Here is an 18,402-nt window from a genome sequence, read left to right on the forward strand (position 1 = left end):
TCAAAAGTCAGGGATTTTTGTAATCTTTGTCAAATTACCAGTTTCTCCCAAAGGAGGAGATTAGAAATTATTTTTGAAGCACTTACTCTGGAGAATTAAATTAACAGCTTGAAAATGCCACATTGATTTTGATTTTATCTGCTTTTACAGTCCTGGTAGGTAGATTTGTGATTGAAAGGGAGTGTAAAAGTTCAGCTATTTAAGAGAAATTACCAAAAGTGATATTGATTCTAGATCATTCTACACTATGCCCCACCAACGCCTTGAGAATTTGCAAGATCCATACCCATACTAGATATGGTGATTTATGATATATTTATGATTCAAGAAGGAATCCTTACCTTTGTGGAGTCTTTGGTTTGAGGGAATTAATATAGAATTAGAGAAAGTGAATTTTAGGAGTTATGTGGTTGAATACTTATAAAAAATGCCTCTTCGAAATTTCTAAGTATATTTTATAGTAGAAAATCATCTATGGATAAAGGAATTACGATATTTCAGTTTGTTCATTTAGTCTCATTCTGTTTGATGGATGGATGTTACTACTTTAATTTTTTCATTTTATTGTGTTTTTAAAAGAGTTGGTTTTTGTAAGTTTTTGATAATGGGAAATAGTCATTTTATATTTCTGTTTTCCCTTTGGACGTACTAATTGAGTCAGTTTGGGTCTATTGGGCAGTTCCTCAATTCTGAATATTATTTTTTAAAATTTTAAAAAAGTTTATTGAGTCATGATATTCTCTCTTTTTTTTTTCTTTTATAGCCAACACATATCTCTTTATGGTACAAGCTCGAGGAATAATGTTGAGAGAGAATGTAAAAACAATAGGACATATGATCAGGCTGTACACAAATAAAAACACTACACTCAATGGTACAGGTAAGACTGCTTCCTGTTTAATTTTGCTTTGCTTCCACTTCTTACCGTTAGAGTCATAAATCAGTAAACCAAATCTCTTCAGCTCTGGTTCTGCCTCCAAGTAACTTCCTGTTAAAGATGAAGGTCTCCTACTAAGTGCACTGGGAGGGTCTTTCACTGCTTGAGTTGGGACTGTCATGTATTCTAGGATATATAAGGGTATGATCACCAAGGTGATGAGGGTTTTGTATAAAGATACTTAAGTTAATTCTTGAAAACATAACTTAAACAAAATATTAAACACAGCTTGTACTTTTTCAATTTGCCTACTGTGTTGAAAAGAAATTAACCACAAAGAGAGTAATTTATTCATCTTAGCCATACTGCCATCTTCTTTATGCCCATTCTAATTCCTAAGATGGTTTTCCAGCTATGTCTAGAAAATACTTGTTTTTAGTTATAGAAGAGTCTTAATAATTGTATGGCCTTTTTAGGGGCTAACGGGAGAAATCATATAAAATTGGAAATCAATAGCTGCTCTTGTCTTTTTAAAATATAATCTGGAAGAAGAATCTCCATCAGAATCACATGAGGTTAAAACCTATGTAATAGGCCAAACTAATGATTTAATGATGTAAATAGATTCAACTGCTGTGGGAGGATGCTTAGTGCTCCTCTCTGGCAGTGTTTCCACATTGTCTTCCTGAAGTAGAATTGGGTGTTATTTTAAAGGGTTCAGTAGCTGATTATCAGTTGTTGCATCCACTGTATTCTCATTTTAAACAGTTAAAATGAAAGACTTATGTCAACAGTTCTTCATTCACTGTGCCACTGTAAATCACACACACATATCCCCACACCCTAATAGGAAGTCCCTGTCTCCCAACCATAGGTATATTTTCTTAAAATGGGTGTTAAGATGGGTAATACTTTTAGACCCTTCTAAAAATTCAAGACTGTGACATATTGATTCTTAATTTAATGTCACACATGCTTCTGCAAAATCTGTCCTAGGCATTTGCCTAATTTGTGTTATGATGCCGCCAATCAAACACTCTTAATTTTCTTCTTCCTTTTAACTTTAAAGAAATTTCCTTTAGAAAGACTGTCTCATCTGAGCTGATATTTTAATAGTATGGTAAAAGTCTCATGAACTGGTCTTCTGCATTAATTGGTCTTCTGAACAGTAGGTCAATTTTAGGAGAAGTTTAAACATTTTAAAAGCTTCGCTAGGACTTGTCCTGGTTGAATAAGTTGATGTGAAGGTATTCATTAAAAGTTCATTCAGCTGAAGTATTAAGCATCTTTAAGTTACTGTATTTGTATAAGTGAGTGCTAATAAAATCTGTGCCTAATCAGGTTCTTTTCCTGGAGTATGAATAAGTTTATATGTGTGAATGTTGCGTTTTTGATTAAGAGAACTGGTTACTTGGGCAAGACAGCCCTGCCCTCAACCCCACTGCAGCATCCCATAGCTGAAAAAAAGGAAATCCTCTCTTCCCCTCACCGAGTCATAGTTTCAGTGAAGACCGAACAACCAGTGCATCCTTTGATGAAAGTTTGCTTTTTATGAACCTTTGGAAGTTTTTCACATGGTTCCTTTACTGATGGTGCAACTCTTCTCAGGAGACCGTCAGTTATTGTATCAGTTAGGAATTAGGTTTGGTTGTAAGAGAAACCTGCCTGCAGTGGTTTAAACCCATGAGGCTTCTTGTACAAAAGAAGTCTGGATGGAGGACTGTTTCTGTTGTGGAGAAAGTCTTCACACGCTTTCCCACTTCTGCTCTGTCATGTAGCTTCACAGGCTAAGATGGCTGTGGGTCTCCAGTCTCTATGTTTGCCCTTGGGTCATTAGAAGGAGCGATGGAAGGGAGAGAAGAAGAAGAAATAGAGTGCCCCCTTTGTAAGGACCCTTCCCGGAAGTCCCACGTAGTAGTTCCGCTTACGTCTCACTATCCAGAACTTAGTTGTAAGGGCACCTGGGAATGATAGTCTTTGAGCTGGGCTCCCTGCTGCCCTGAATGAAATTGGGGTTCTGTTACCGAGGAAGAAAGGGAAAATGGAGTTTGAATAGGCAACTGTGAGGTTCTGCCTTGTTCATTTATCTTGAGTAGTTAGTGTAGGTATACTTAGCTAGATATTAGAGATACAAGATGAAGAAAAACATCCTCCTGAAACTGTGCCTTTAAACAGCATAGTCTTTCTTCCACGTTGTCACATTACCTCTTTTAGGGAAAATAATCTTGGAACTTTAGAACTAGAAGGACCATTAGAGATCACCTACTTCAACCCCGTTATTATACAGCTGGGAAAACTGAGGGCCCAGACGAAGTGATTGACCCACGGCTGCACAGCTAGGAACTAGTCAGCCAGGACTCGAGCTTGTCTTTCAGACTTCTGATGATCTCTGGTTTAGGGGTCAGAAGACTCTGGGTCTAGTACTTGTTCTTACACCACCTAGCTATTGTATATTTAAAAGATTCAGCAACCTTTTTATGACCCGCTTTTTCATCTACCCTGTTTCCTAGAACTATTAGAATAAAATGAAGATCTGGCATTTAGCATTCATTGTAAAAGGCAAATAGTACTATTCAAAAATAAAGGATTCCTACCAAAAGAAAAAAAAAAAATCCTCCCTTTACATGGAGATCTCTAGGTTTCTGAGAGAGACGGAAATGTAAATAGCTACTTATAATGCAGTGATTTATTTCTGCACAGACTTGTACAGATGAAATCTGCCAAAAAGGAGATAATGGACACTAAGGTTTATAAAGAGCTAATTGAGCTCCAGGGGAGAGTTGATGAACATGTATTGACTCATTTAAAATTTATCACTTGGACTTCCCTGGCGGTCCAGTGGTTGAGACTCTGTACTTCCAGTGCAGGGGGCGTGGGTTCGATCCCTTGTCGGGGAACTAGGATCCCAGATGCCACTTGGCACGGCCAAAAATAAAAAGAAAACTATCACTTAGATTAGATCTTAAAAATTCTCATCACAAGAAAAAAAACTGTAACCATGTGAAGTGATGGATGTTAATTAGCCTTGTGGTAATCATTTCACAATATATACATGTATCAAATCATTATGTTGTACACCTTAAACTAATACAGTGTTATATGCCAATGAAAATAGTTTGCAAAAAACATAATATTTAACACTTAGTGGCAAATTGTGATATTTCTAAGTACATTTGATTCCAAAAAGGAGTTTTTAACCCTGTGCCTGAACGTTCTGAAGCACCAAGTGTAAAGAGATGTATGTAGAATTTTTGTAAAGAAACCATGTTCTTTTATAATCAAATGGTGCCTTGCCTTGTAGCCCATGGAGTCAGTCAAATTAAGAAAACAAAATGTATTCAGTGAGCAGTTATCAAAACAGATGACAAGGGTCACGCACTGTTAGAGCTGGTAGGTTTGTTAGAAATAACCCAGCACACTTCCTCATTTGGTGGGTGCATGGTCGGAGGCCCTCAGACATCGCCAGACTGACACGACAGGCTAGCAGTAAATAGACTGGAACACTCATTGAGTTTCTATTACCTGCTTTAAGCCGCCTTCTGCAGGGAAACCAAAGCCCTGGAGAGGTCTCCTTTGGTCCTCTTCTCCTAAGGTCCAGTGAGAGCTGAAGAGGGGACTTGTCCAGCAGTTTTCATTCTGTATTTCCTTTTCGTTTGGTGTGGCTCTGGAAGGAAGAAGGCAGGGGCCAGGTCTCACTGTGTTTTCATCCATTCTCTAGATGAAATAATGTCTACATTTTACAGCAGTTGTGGTGGATCAGCCTTCAGTGCATCTGTCACGCATCACCTTTTAAAACTCCTGATTTTGAAAGCAGTGGGGTATACTCCATGGGCCTCACCACTTTTGTAGGAATAACGATTTTGTGGGTTTATTACATCAGAGTCTCCAAAAGTTTAAATCATTGTTGGCTATATTATCAGTTGTGAAGTGTTTATTTGCAGTAAGTTTCTACTATGTTGTAGGTCCTTTATTAGATGCTAGAAATCAAAGGCAATTTGATTTCAATTAAAAGAGGTTTATAGACTCATGGCAAGGGGGTGGATAGCCTTATATACATAATACTTTGGGATGACGTAACTACCACGGGACACAGTACTCAAGGGATACAGATGTTTTTATTAGTCTGGCAATAAGTTGAGCTCCTATGATCATTTGTAATGATGTAGCCAAGAATAACATGTTTAGCTCCAAAACTTTGTATTTAAAGGACATGAATATACTGATACTGCATGTCTTTAAGTTTTGTTTTGTTTTGTTTTTTTAACATTAGTTCTTTGAAAACTGATGAAAGTGATCCATGGGTTCTTTTGTAAAAAAAAAAATTCAATCATTTTAGCATGAGACTAAAAAGTGAAACAGTCCTCCAGCCCTGCTGTTGCCATGAGACTCCCCAAAGGGAGCTGCTGTTAACAGTTTGTGTTGCAGAGATGTCTGGAGAGCTTAAAATCTCTGTGAGTTAGGTGTGGATTTATAGAGTCATAGTGTGTGGCTAAGAGAAGGGGCCTAAGCTTTAATGACAAGAATTAATAAATTATGTACAGTAAGAAAATACGCTTATTTAAATTTACGTGACATTAAGAAATTAGGAATGCGTGAGTGTTAATGTTTATCTTCTTCAGGATTATATGAAAATGAGCACACACACTGCATTTGGAACACATAAAGGCAATGCACTCCCAGGGACAAGCTTATCTATCTTCTATTTTCAGCTCCTACAAATGCATTGTGTAGAGTAGATGCTTGGCTAACATAGTGGGAATCCCCATAAAAGCAGAACTTTTTTTTTTTTTTTACTATAACTTGAAATTTGACATATATCTAGATATATATTTTTAAAGGGATTTTGAAAAAAGAACCAGAACTTTATTGGACTTCCTTACACTTATTTTATGTTTAGTATCTTTAAATCTTTCAGATATCTATGGGTGAGATACAGAGTATGGGCTCCTAGAGGGGTTTCCGTGGTCTTAGTCCGTCCCTGTGTGTCTTGGCATACAAAACAGCTAATGTCCACTGAATCCCTCCCCCTCCTTTGTCTTAGAGGATTTACCTTATCAAAGGCTTTCCAGGGCTCCTCTGGAGAAAGGCATTGGGGAGGATTCTGTTACTGGGGCGTTCTCACTTCCTGGTGGAATAGGCCTTAGCCATTGTACCATCATTGGTCCCTATTTATCATGTTGGGGTTTTCTGGTAACACACTTACCTTAAAGCCTTACTGATGCCTTTCCAAATTCATAAGGTGTTTCCACTTATTCATAAGGGGTTCTGCTCTGCAAGGCCCCTTCCAGAAGGTGGGCCTGAAGGTGGGGTGTTGTCTCTTTGCTCCAAAGCGCCGTCCTGGCTCCCAGGCTGCATCCCCATCTACTGTATTTTTTTTTTTTTAAAGAATTTCTTCAGTTTACTTTATTATTTATTTATTTGTTTGTCACACCACATGGCTTGCAGGATCTTAGTTCCCCGACCAGGGACTGAACCCAGGCCCTTCGCAGTGGAAGTGTAGAGACCCAACCACTGGACTGCTAGGGAATTCCTGTCATCTACTGTATTTGATGATGAGTGAATATTTATGTTAGGCCAAGCCATGGACGGGAGGTGTTTAGTTTTCTTTGACTCTTCTCACATGCTTCATATTCAATTTCCAGGATTCTACGGTGAGAGGGTTTAGCTTTTACAGTTCAGTAAGGCTGTGATTTTGACCTTCAGCCTTTTGCTTGCTGGTCTCTGGCTGACAGGCCTCTCTTCTAAGTCATATGCCCGTTCTCCCCTTTTCTAACTCTTCATGCAGGCCAGTTCTGATAGGAATACCTCTCTTATCAGAGCAGATTACTGAAGACTAAAAGTCTTCACATTTTCCTCAAGTGTCTACTAGAACTTCATTTTCTGTGGGTACAGGGTTTGTGATCCAGAAGACAGACGGTAGTTTAATCAGCGGTTTCCATTTCTCATCTCTTACTCACTACATGTTGGTCTCATTCTCTCAGACCAGCTTCCTCTTACATAGCAGGAAGCTGGCAGGTCATGGTTCCCAGATTTGCATCTCAGAACTTTGTTCCAGAAAGGGACTGAAATGTGAGCTCCTTGGTTCCAAGTTTAAAATTCCCAAGGCTCTGACTGTTCCAGGTTGAGTCAGGGGCTTATTTCTAAAGCAGTCACTCATAGCTGAAGTTCCTGAATATGCATATGGGCTAGGGATTGTTCTGAGCACTTTGTACACTTATCTTTCTGAAATCTGAAAACGACAGTGTGAGGTAGGCGCAGATGAGAAACTTTGTTCTCTTGCTTTGTACCACAAAGCTAGTGCGTGTTGGGGCAGGATTTGAACTCAGCACTTGACTTTGGCGCTGTAAACCGTACCCTCGGTGTTCCATAATTTGCTGACTCTAAAGATAATGGACCTAATGTAATAACAGCTCCAGGGCTCTCCAGAAACTGCAGCCCACGGGTTGGGAATGACTAATTTAAGGATTTTAAATGGGCTGTATTACAAAAGTCAGTTGAGTGGGTAAATCGCAGTTTCTCAAGTGTGAGGTGGTGAGAAAACATTACTCCCACCCTCTGCTCTGTGGCTGTGGAAGCAGTGTGCTGTGGCTGTGTGGCTGTCCAGAACACCTTGGGCTGCTTGATACTGGCGAGGATCCCCTGGTGTACTTTCACTACCTCTTTCGAAGTGGCTCAGCTGGGGGAAGGGTGGGAGCACCTGTTCTCTTACAGTCGCAAATGGGCCTGCTCTGTGTGTACGCACGGATCAGGCCTTGCTGCTCCCCAAACTTGTCCCAGGTTTCCCCGGGGAAATCATGCTGAGAGGTCCCGTCTGGCAGCGGTGAAGGGTGAATGGGAGAGTAGTCACGACAGCTGTATTTTGCTTTTCTCTAGTTCTTTATAGATAATTGCTTTTAAGTACGGCTGCAGATTGCAGATTGTAGTCTTTACACAGTGACGGTGACACATTTCATACCAGGAGCAAAGCAAAAGGCAATTTTTTGGTTGTAACTTTTCTCTCTCTCTCTAAGATTATCCTGAAGGCAATAATTCAAGTGATTATCTTGTTCAAGCAACAACGTATCTTCCGGGAAACTTCACATATTCGCCATACCTCCCCTGCCCAGAAAAGCTGCCTTACATGCGTAAGTTTCATCTACTTTTGACTTAACTATTTGCTTGTATTATAATAAAATAAAATCGCATGGTTTGAGCACATCACCCTCAGGCCATTATTGGGGGAGCTCATATTCATATCACGTAGCATGTTATTTGACTTTTTTTTGAGAGGGGTGCAAAGCAGTTTTTTGGGAGGGGGAGGAGGATAGAAAAGCTAAAGAGAAAGCTTATGCCTTACCCAGAAGTAACCTCACCCCTATTGTGAGTTTGATGTGTATTCTTAAAATTATCCTTAAAATGATTTTAACATTATCTTTTACATAGATAGGAAATTAGAATGTTTCAAAGGTTTTAAGAAATTATATAAATGATTTTAAAATTACATTTCATTCTGTAACTTGCTTTCTTAATTATTTTTTGAGAATTGTCCATGCTGATACATAGAGATCAGTTTATTTCCCTTAGCTGTTCTATAGTGTATCTTTGAATAATTGAATAAATGTACCACATTTCATTTACCTTTTTCTCTGCTGATGGAAATTTAGGTTGTTTCCACTCTTTTGTTACCACAAAGCAGTGCTGTAAGGAACAGCATACAGATTTCCCTGTGCATGTGTGCTTGAGGGTTCATGCCTAAAAGTGGAATTGCTAGGTAGGCTGGCGTGATTGCACTCCACAGCAGCGGTACCAGTTTATATCCCCAGGGGCAAAGCATGAATGCACCACTTTGATATTGATGGACTTTAAAAATTTTGCTATTCTTATAGATAAAACACTTTTTGCTCTTATGACAAATCAAAAAAAGTATCTTGTTTCAGTTCTTACTTTCTTCATTACTGGTGGGTTTGAGTGACTTTTCCTGTGTTTGTGAGTAGTTTTGAGTTTTCTCTCCTGTGACTCAGTTACCGTTTTATCGGTTCCTTACTGGTTAATTAGATTTTTGTATTGATCAGTGGGAGTTCTTTATATATATTCCAGCAGTGACCTATTGCCTGCTATATGTGTTGCAATTGGCTAGTCTTTTCATTTTGTTTATGGAGTCTTTTATTTTATAGACGTTTAAAATTATGTTTCTAAGTGTATCAATCACATTATTTAAGGTTTTTGCTTGTTTTGGTCTTAAGAAAGCTTTCCTTATTACCCGAAAGCCATACGAATACTCTTTTATTTCCTTCCAATAATTTTACAATTTTGTTTTGAATTTTTGTGTATAATATGAGGAAGGGATCAAGATACTGTATTTTAAACATATTTTTTTCAAAATTATGAAGATAATACATTATCGTTTAAAAAAACCTCTATAATCACTCAGAAGCCACACGGCTGTTATTTTGCAGTTTTTTATTGTTTGTGTCTCCCTCCTCTGATTTTAAGCATACTTTGTACATATAAGTTAGTATCTTGATTTTTATGTAATTAAAATTCAAATAAACGTTATTTTGAATTGCTTATTTATCCACGTGTCTTAATGTCCTCAGTGTCTAAGGTGTGTTTTTTATGTCTTTATGTAACTTTTCTTTACTGAGGAAGTTCGTCTTTGCCTGTCATGTTTGTAGGATTTTTTCAGTATGTTGTTGATAGATATATCTGTAATAAAAAGTACGATTCACCTTTTATTATCACCTAAGGCCATGGTTCTCACGCTTTAGGGTACATGGGAATCACTGGACAGCCTTATAAAGCACACATTGCTGGACCCACCTTCAGAGTTTCAGAGTCAGTAGATGTGGAGTGGGGTCTGAGAATTTTCATTTCTTACAAGTTCCCAGGTCATGCCGATGTTGGTGATCCTTGGGCCACAGACCCACTGATCTAGAATTGATCCTGGCTGCACTGTAGCTTTCATAATTCTTGGACCCAACCCCTAAGTTTCTGATTTTATTAATTGGATGCAGGGCCTGAGTATTTAAAAAAAAAAAAAATCCTCAGCTGATTCTAATATTGTTATCTCCTTGCTGTCCCATAATAGAGAATGAAGCTATGGTTTTTGTGGCTATGTATTTGTCGTTACTTTGTCACTGCAGCCTTGGCTTTCTAAAAATGAATGTTTTTGTCTGTGTAGTACTGAAACCACTGGGTGTAATGTTCTGTTTATTGATTACAGTAATTTCATTTTTATAATTTGCATATTCAAGGATTTATAGTTTTAGGAAATCTTTCTGTTCTTGGTTTAGTTGCCATTTTCTTAATTAGTGCTTTGTGGGTACTAATTAAAGTCTGTTTCAGAGCATGTGCCTGCCAGGCCTTCCTGCTTGCCCTCCTCTCCCCCAGCCCCGTAACTCGTAAATGCTCCCATCACATGCTTGAAAGATTGTGTCACGGCTGCTCCTCACTGCCTTTCGCTGAATGTCTTGGTTCTCCTGCTTCTTCTCTCTGCTTCCATCAGTCTTGCATTCTTCTGCAAGAGAGGATCACACCCGTTTGGCCAGCTACCTTTTCACAGAAGGCCTCCTCATGGCTCTGCCGGCTTTGGGTCCAGCACCAATCCCTTGTCCAATTAGCTGTGGCCAGCCTGATGGGATTGTTTAGTAGAAAATATGCCCACATACAGGTAACTCCTTAGGAAGGGGCCTGGCACGAGCCATCCTGGAGAGCCCCCTCACTAGTCCTGTGACCACTGCAGAGTAGAGCCTCAGTTTGCCGATCTGTAAAATCTGGGATTATATGCCAGCTTCACAGTGTTGGGAGGATAAAGAGAAGCACAGTGCTTGAAGCTTGGTAGACGTTAATTTGCTGTTCCCTTTCCTTTTCCTCATTTCTTTGAATGATGGAGCCAGATTTTACAATGATCAAGGGAGTGAGAAACCTAGGAGAAATGTGTGGAGTTAAGGCATTTTTTACTTAGCTACGCATCCTTAATTTGTTTTTAATTAACAGAATTGTTTCCGATTGATGAAAGAGAACAGAATAATAAAATACCTAAGTATAAAAATCTTATTGTCATATCACACAAAATAATTAAATACCGTACCTCCCCAAATAATAGTCAAGGAGAGTCTGTGTAAGAAGATGATCTACTTAGATGAAAACCATTCAAGTATGTACGATACTGAATTCCTATAATCACCAGAAGTGAAGTTAAGGCCTAAAATTGTTGTTTGATTATCTAGCTGTAACTTCTTTTTGATTTTTGCTGGCACTGGATTACCATAAAGATGAAGTTTGAACTTCTCCAGTTGGAATTCACATAAAGTTGATTTCATGGATTTCAGCATTATTTCACATTCAATCAATTACAGTATAAAATCTATTTTAAATGTTATTTGTACAATATGAGTGAATACTTCTTTGTTACTGTTAGTATTTATAGATTCTCTGGAGGGCAAATCCACTTTCAGTGTTATTATATTTATGTGACACTCTCCGTGCTAACAGTTCACTTTATCTAGAGCTGAAAAATAATAAGTGCTTAGCATGGATGTTTTGATTTTCTGGATGAGGTTAGAGATGGAAAATGTCAGTTGTGCACTTTGCATTAAAATGAAGATGGACTTACCTGTAGATTTCCTATCTTTAATTCGCATTCAAATAGAGTGCATTCGTAATGACTTTTATATATTTTGTCCTTAGCATTTTTGGAGTAGTTGCCTTTGCGGTTTAACCCTGATAGTTTCTATAGTTGCTAGCCTTAGGAGCATAACAAAAGCTACAAGGACTTTTTGAGATGAATTTGTAAACTTCAGAGAAGCTCAGGTAATGCTTAATGTAACAAACCATCATGCCCACATTCATTGTAGAAAAGAGTGATGGGAGCCATTGTAGAGTAACCGAGCAGTCGTGACCCACCTGCAGCCGCCCCTGTGTTGTTCGCAGGGGCAGGCGGGGAGAAACACAGCTGAGTACGTGCCTGCCGGCTGGAGCCGGTGACACATTCGGAGGAAGGGCTGTTATGTGACGAAAGGGAGACAGCAGTTTCCTTCTGGAAGGAAAGAGAGACTTCAGAGAGAGGGGACATTGGAAGTGGGTCTTGCAGGACGGTTCAGCAGGTAGCTGAGGGGGCAGTGTCCTAGCACAGGAGGCCCTGTGTTCTGAGAATGGGGAGTGGTCCGCTGTGACTGGGGTGGGTGTGTAGTGGGATGTGTGCTGCGTAGGGAGGTGAAGGGCCCTGTGTAAAGGACTCACCAGCCCGAGGGCTGCCTGGGTTCCATGAATCTGTCGGCGTCTGTGAGGTGGGCATCAGAGGGAACGGAGCCCCTGAGAGTGTGTGCAGAGGGTTGATTTACAGCCCGGTGTGTATCTCTCTAAGATAAGGGCACATGGTTTTCCAAGGGTCTAGGGACAAAAAAGGGTAAAAACAAAAACAGAAAACACTGCTTTTTAAAAATAATTAATTAATTAATTTATTTTTGGCTGCGTTGGGTCTTCGTTGCTGCGTACGGGCTTTTCTCTAGTTGCGGCGAGCGGGGGCTACTCTTCGTTGCGGTGCTCGTGCTTCTCATTGCGGTGGCTTCTCTTGTTGTAGAGCACGGGCTCTAAGCACGCGAGCTTCAGTAGTTGTGGCACATGGGCTCAGTAGTTGTGGCTCGCGGGCTCTAGCGTGCAGGCTCAGTAGTTGTGGCGCATGGGCTTAGTTGCTCCGTGGCATGTGGGATCTTCCCGGACCAGGGCTCAAACCCGTGTCCCCTGCATTGGCAGGAGGATTCTTAACCGCTGCGCCACCAGGGAAGCCCCAGAAAACACTGCTTTAGGGAATGTAACCTTCATCTGCTTTAGGTAGATACATGGTGTGACGAGGACGGTAGTTTGGAAAGAAGATCCTGATGAGAAGTTGAAAATGGATGAGCATGGGGAAGTGCCGGGATCTGGAGGGGCCGTGAGGAGCTTCCTGCACGGGCCCCAGAGGAACAACGGGCACGTGCTGGGGCTGTGGCGCCGAAGAGAAGCGACGTGGTGACCAGCTGAGGGATCAGGGTTGCTTTCCAGGTTTCTGGCTCGGTGGCCGTTAACTGAAACATGTAATGCGGGGTAAACCTCACATTTGGAGAACGGGGAAGTGAATGAGTTCAGTGTTGGGCCTGTTCTGTTTAAAGCTCAGGGGAGTTCTTTTGGGGTCCGAATTTCTTCAGAGGGATCTGGGCTGGAGGTGAGAGGAGGTGAGGTCCTACGAGTGGACCCCTGGAGAACATCCGTGTCCGAGGGGCGAGGGGTGGTCAGCAAAGAAGGGAAGGCAGCCAGGGACATAGGGGAGTCAGGGGACGGTGTTCCAGAGGACAGCAAGGAGAGGGCTCCACCTTGTCACATACCTCAGAGCAGGTAGAATGAGGGACTGTGAAAGGCCATTGAATTGGGCACGAAGAACACTCACGGAACCACAGTCAGCACAATTCCAGTGGGGCGGCAGCGTGAGAAGCAAGATACACTGTCCTGAGAAGTGACTCAGAAGTCTGTAAAAACTAGTTGGTTTAAAACAAGGACGTTTGGGACTTCCCTGGTTGTCCAGTGGTTAGGACTCTGCCTTCCACTGCAGGGGGCCCAGGCTCCATCCCTGGTCGGGGAACTAAGATCCCTGCAAGCTGCATGGCGTGGCCAAATAATAATAATAAATGAATAAAACAAAGAAGTTTGGTGGGAAAAGGAAGGAGACTGGGGGGAAGGAATCTGTGGAGGAGGTGGGGTTAAGGGGAGAACGTTTTAGGAAGAGATGGACTTAAGTGAATTTTAAGCGCTGCGGGCATGGAGGGGAAGACTCTGGACGGATGGGGAGTGAAGGGAGGAGAAGGGAAGCATCCAGGGAGCCTGGATCCTGGAGAAAGTGACAGGACACAGAATGTGCTCAGGTCGAAGAACTGGCCTTGGAAAGTAGTAGGGACACCTCCTGCCCTGAGGCAGGAGTGACGTTCATTTGGAGATGAGGTGGGGAAAGTTAAGGGGGTTCAGGCCTGTTGCTTCTGTGTTCCTAATAAAGTAGGAGAGGCCACATATGTGTGAGGGGGCGGCCAAGAAGGATGGAGCAGCTTGTAAAGGAGGAGTAGATATTTTGAACGTTGTAGGGCATGCAAAGTGGAGTCAAGCAATCATACATGAAAAGGTGCTCACTAACCGGTTAGCCAAGAGAGCCCTCTCCCTACCCCCTGGGGGTCAAAATGTACAAAGAATATAACGCTTGTTTCTGCTGAAAGCTTACTATGTTTAAGGCAGTAAATTAGGTACTGTCACCTCAGTGGTGGGATTATGTGCTTACGTGATTTTCTTCAGTGGTATTTCTTGGGTGAAGAATTTGAGCATGGAAAATTGTTGATCAGGTGTGGCAGGTCAAGAAGGGAGGGAAAATAACAGTGTGTGTGAGTATATGGGTGGGTCTTAGTCTGTTCGGGCTGCTATAGCAAAAATACCATAGACTGGATGGCTTAAACAGCAAATATTTATTTCTCACAGTTCTGGCGGATGGACATCTAAGATTGTGCCAGCAGATTCGGTATTTGGTGAGGGCCTGATTCCTGCTTCATAGATGGCTGGCTTCTTGCTTGTATCCTCACATGGTGGAAGGGGTGAGGGATCTCTCTGGGGTCTCAAGGGCACTAATCCCATTCATGAGGGCTTCATCCTCATGATGTAATCATTCCCCAAAGGCCCCACCTCCTAAAACCATCACATTTGGGGTTAGGATTTCAAAATATGAATTTGGGGGGTGGGGGGAACAAACATTCAGTCCATTGCTGTGATTGGGTGAAACTCGTGGAGCTGGGTTTCTCTAAGTGTGGTCCAGAGATGGTCTACACCAGAAGCCGCGGGGATGCTGGTTAAAAAAACCTGGGTGGCCACGGAGGTCGGTTCAGAGGCTGAGCCACCAGAGCAAGGCCCAGACCACTCTGGGCAGCATCTCCTGTTGCCACTTGGCAGAGATCACAGCTCCGACCAGCCGTGCCCAGAGGTATCACTCCTTAATGCCAGAAGCTTCTGCCAGCACTTTTACTGAAAGGCAGTTTTGCAGAGTGCCCATGTCCTCATGTTCACTTCTGTTTCAGAGTCACCTTCGGGTGCATCTTGTCCCTTGACTGCTTCTCTTTGCTGGAGAGGTTGGGAGAGTGGAGAGGTAGCATCTTCCTCTGGGAGGCAGGACTCAGTGGCGGGGAGTTCAAGCCCCTGAAATGTGTTCAGGTAAAGCTGGGTGCCTATAAACGTGACCCACGCATGTCTACTGACACAGGGGCTTTGAGAATGGGCCCGGGACTTCCATTCTCAACAGGCAGTCCTGGTGATTCTTAGCCACTCCACCAAAATTAATCAGCTGCTTTATTAGGAGACCATAGAGACAGGAAAAATGTGGAGACAGCAGAGAGAAGCTGAAGCCAGAACTGACTGGCTTTCAACTCTGACACTGCCAGTCATTCTAGGTGACGGTGGTGCTCAGGGTGTGAATATGGAGCTGGGTGTTACATGCAGGATGTCCAGGGAGAGGAGCGCACCTCTTGGTGAATGTGGCTGCATATTGGAAGGTGGTTCGGCTGAAAGTTGTAAACTTCAAAGGAGGTAAATTTATGAAAGAAGGAAGTAATTATTTTTTGTGAGGTGTAGGTATGAGTCTGCAGAGTACCTTCTTATATGCCTCACCCCCAAGATTGTGGACCTCAGAAAGTAAGCACTGAGCACAGTTTGAAAGGAAGAATAGTGTTTCACTTAAGATGAGGAATGGAGGTGGTATTCTAGAAAAGACATTGAGATACAGTATATGGAAACTTCTTGGCAACTGAATGGTTCGAGAGAACACATTTGAAAAGGCCAGAGGGGTATGTGATATACCATATTTTCTTGACAAACCACATCATTGATTTCATAATGGCTTCTTGGAAACAAGAAAGAAGCAGTACATTAAATGCACACACTGTAGGGTATGTCCCTAGGTCAGAATGCTAAAACATGAATGACATGTGTCTCAGAACTGAGGAAATATAGTTAAGAGTGGTGGTGGGTTATGACATTAAAGGAGATTGTCATTTTTTCAATAGTCAGGGACTAGAGAACAATTTGGAAAAGTATAATAAAGGGTATGAGGCCTCCAGGTGTGGACCAGAGGTTCATTGGAGGGATTACAAGGCAAAGCTGGGAGCAGATAGCAAAGACTGTTAACTAGAGGTTACAGATAGTCATTCGGACTAAAGCAGTAGAAAACAGTGAGCCAGGGAGGAAACTGGGTGTTAGAACTGTGTGTTGTGGCCAAGATTAGGCGATGAGAACTTGGACTGTCCAGGAGGCTGGGTCATCTACATGTGGGACTTCTTTTGTACGAATGTCTTAAAGGCATATTTTAGCACCTCATGGAGTCAAGGATTGGAAATGCAGGGAGGAAGGAAGCAGAGAGAGAGGTGAGACGGGATTCGACATGGCCAGCTCTGCCATTCCTACTTATCTATTCATGCATCCATTCGTTCATCCATCCATCCATCCATTTATTCATTCACCCATCCTGTGTCCAAGCATTGCCCTTGGCATTGGAGATGTGTGACTAAAAAACCACTCTGTTTAGAATACTAGGATTTGGTCACTTCAAGAATAATTGAGTAAGAAGTTGTTTGTGTAGGTAGATGTTATACAATTCCAGAAGTTGAGAAGCCAAAGGAAAGCATTGGACATGGGCAGTTTCTAGTGGTGGCTTCAAAGGCGGCTGTGTGTGACTGGGGGCAAGATGACTCATGGAACCTTTCAGCCTCTGAGCTGCCCTCGGTCAGCCACCCAGAGGGTGGGGGAAGGGATGTGCCACCTTATCGTAAAAATCGTTTTCTGACTTTGGAAAAGAATTCACCTGAAGGGATATTTCTAGAGGAAATTCAGGGGTTTCTCTGACAACGTCATCAGGTCTTTAGGCTGTGCACACTGGGAACCCTGAGGGTAAAATACTGACAAGAGCCAGAGTATCCAGAATTAGGCTTTAGATACCAAAAAATACAGGTAGGCCCCAAACTGAGTGAAGTAGTCACTGAAACTTGTTGATTTATGGAGAAAACAGCTCTTTGGCTAGAGATGATATGCCTTACATTTTTTTCTTACATTTCAAGTAAAATTTAAATGCAGGTAATTCATATGTATTGAATATTTGCTATTTTAAGAATTACACTTTAATAGAAAAAATAATATCCTAAACCATGTCATGTGATATGTTGTAATCTACACAACCATAAACTTTTGATTTGGGCCTGTGCTGTTCCAAACGAATCCCAGGCCACTCAGGTCCCGCTTCCCAAAGCAGGAGGCATCGTTGCACATCTTGCCAATTCATGCTGAATTGGCATTAGAGTGCATGTGCCATGTAGCCAGTGGTACAACCAAGTTATTCCCTCCCACACAACACAGAAGGGGTTGGCATCCAGGCTTTGGTGTGCAGCCTGAGAGGTAGCTCACCACTGACTGTCTTCTTCCACTTTCCTTCTCGGTAAGTGGCAGCCTCTTGTCTCTTAGGCGTCCAGTTTTCCTGCTCTTTCCTTTCTAACCCTGGCCCCACCTTCCAAAGAGTGAAAATCACTATTTACATTGTTTATATTTGTGTGTTGAATGATTGCACTGCTGGGTAAATAGATTTCAGCCAATAGATAATGTTTTCTGACCTTTTAATTTCTAACTGGGGAGAGAGAGCATGTGTCCCCACTGGAACACCTCAGGTGCAGCACAGAATGGAGGTGGGGATCTGTCCCTGGAGCTCACTGGGTCCTTCCTCTTCAGTTGCCCTTGAAATATCAGCCGGTGAAGTAAAGGGGGCTGGCCTGGCTGATTGCTTACTTCTTTGCGAGTAAAGCAGGATGCCTCCTCTCCTGGCTTTAGAGCACTGGAATGCTTCCTTTTTTTTTTTCTTTGTTAAATTTTTATTTTATGTTGGAGTATAGTTGATTTACAATGTTGTGTTAGTTTCAGGTGTACAGCAAAGTGATTCAGTTATAAATATACATATATCCATTTTTTTTCAGATTCTTTTTCCATGTATGTTAATACAGAATATTGAGCAGAGTTCCCTGTGCTATACAGTGGGTCCTTGTTGATTTTCTATTTTATATATAGTAGTGTGTAAATGTTAATCCCAAACTTCTCATTTATCCTTCCCCCCACCTTTCCCCTTTGGTAACCATAAGTTTGTTTTCTAAGTCTGTGAATCTGTTTCTGTTTTGTAAATAAGTTCATTCGTATCTTTTTTTTTTTTTTTTTTTTAGATTTCACATATAAGTGATATATGATAGTTGTCTTTCTCTGTCTGACTTACTTTACTTAGTATGATAATCTCTAGGTCCATCCATGTTGCTGCAAATGGCATTATTTCATTCTTTTTTATGGCTGAGTAGTATTCCATTGTGTATATATACCACATCTTCTTTATCCATTCCTCTGTCGATGGCCAATAAGATGGTTTCCATGTCTTGGCTGTTGTAAATAGTACTGCAGTAAACATTGGGGTGCATAAGTATCTTTTCAAATTATGTTTTTCTCTGGATACATGCCCGGGA

The 18,402-nt window shown here is 41.5% G+C and overlaps 1 protein-coding gene across 2 annotated transcripts in view; it reads left to right on the forward strand.

The window, feature by feature from the left end:
* Positions 1–18,402, forward strand: part of B4GALT6 (beta-1,4-galactosyltransferase 6) — a 60,693-nt gene that overhangs the window by 17,305 nt on the left and 24,986 nt on the right. The window contains exons 2-3 of one of the 2 annotated variants that reach the window (XM_061169735.1): positions 764–880; positions 7,888–8,001. In XM_061169735.1, the coding sequence (XP_061025718.1) occupies positions 764–880; positions 7,888–8,001 (231 nt within the window). The remainder of the gene's footprint in view (positions 1–763; positions 881–7,887; positions 8,002–18,402) is intronic. The other variant, XM_061169736.1, reaches the window with a different exon arrangement.

Source organism: Eubalaena glacialis, chromosome 15 (assembly GCF_028564815.1).
Source record: "Eubalaena glacialis isolate mEubGla1 chromosome 15, mEubGla1.1.hap2.+ XY, whole genome shotgun sequence".
NCBI classification, from domain to species: domain Eukaryota; kingdom Metazoa; phylum Chordata; class Mammalia; order Artiodactyla; family Balaenidae; genus Eubalaena; species Eubalaena glacialis.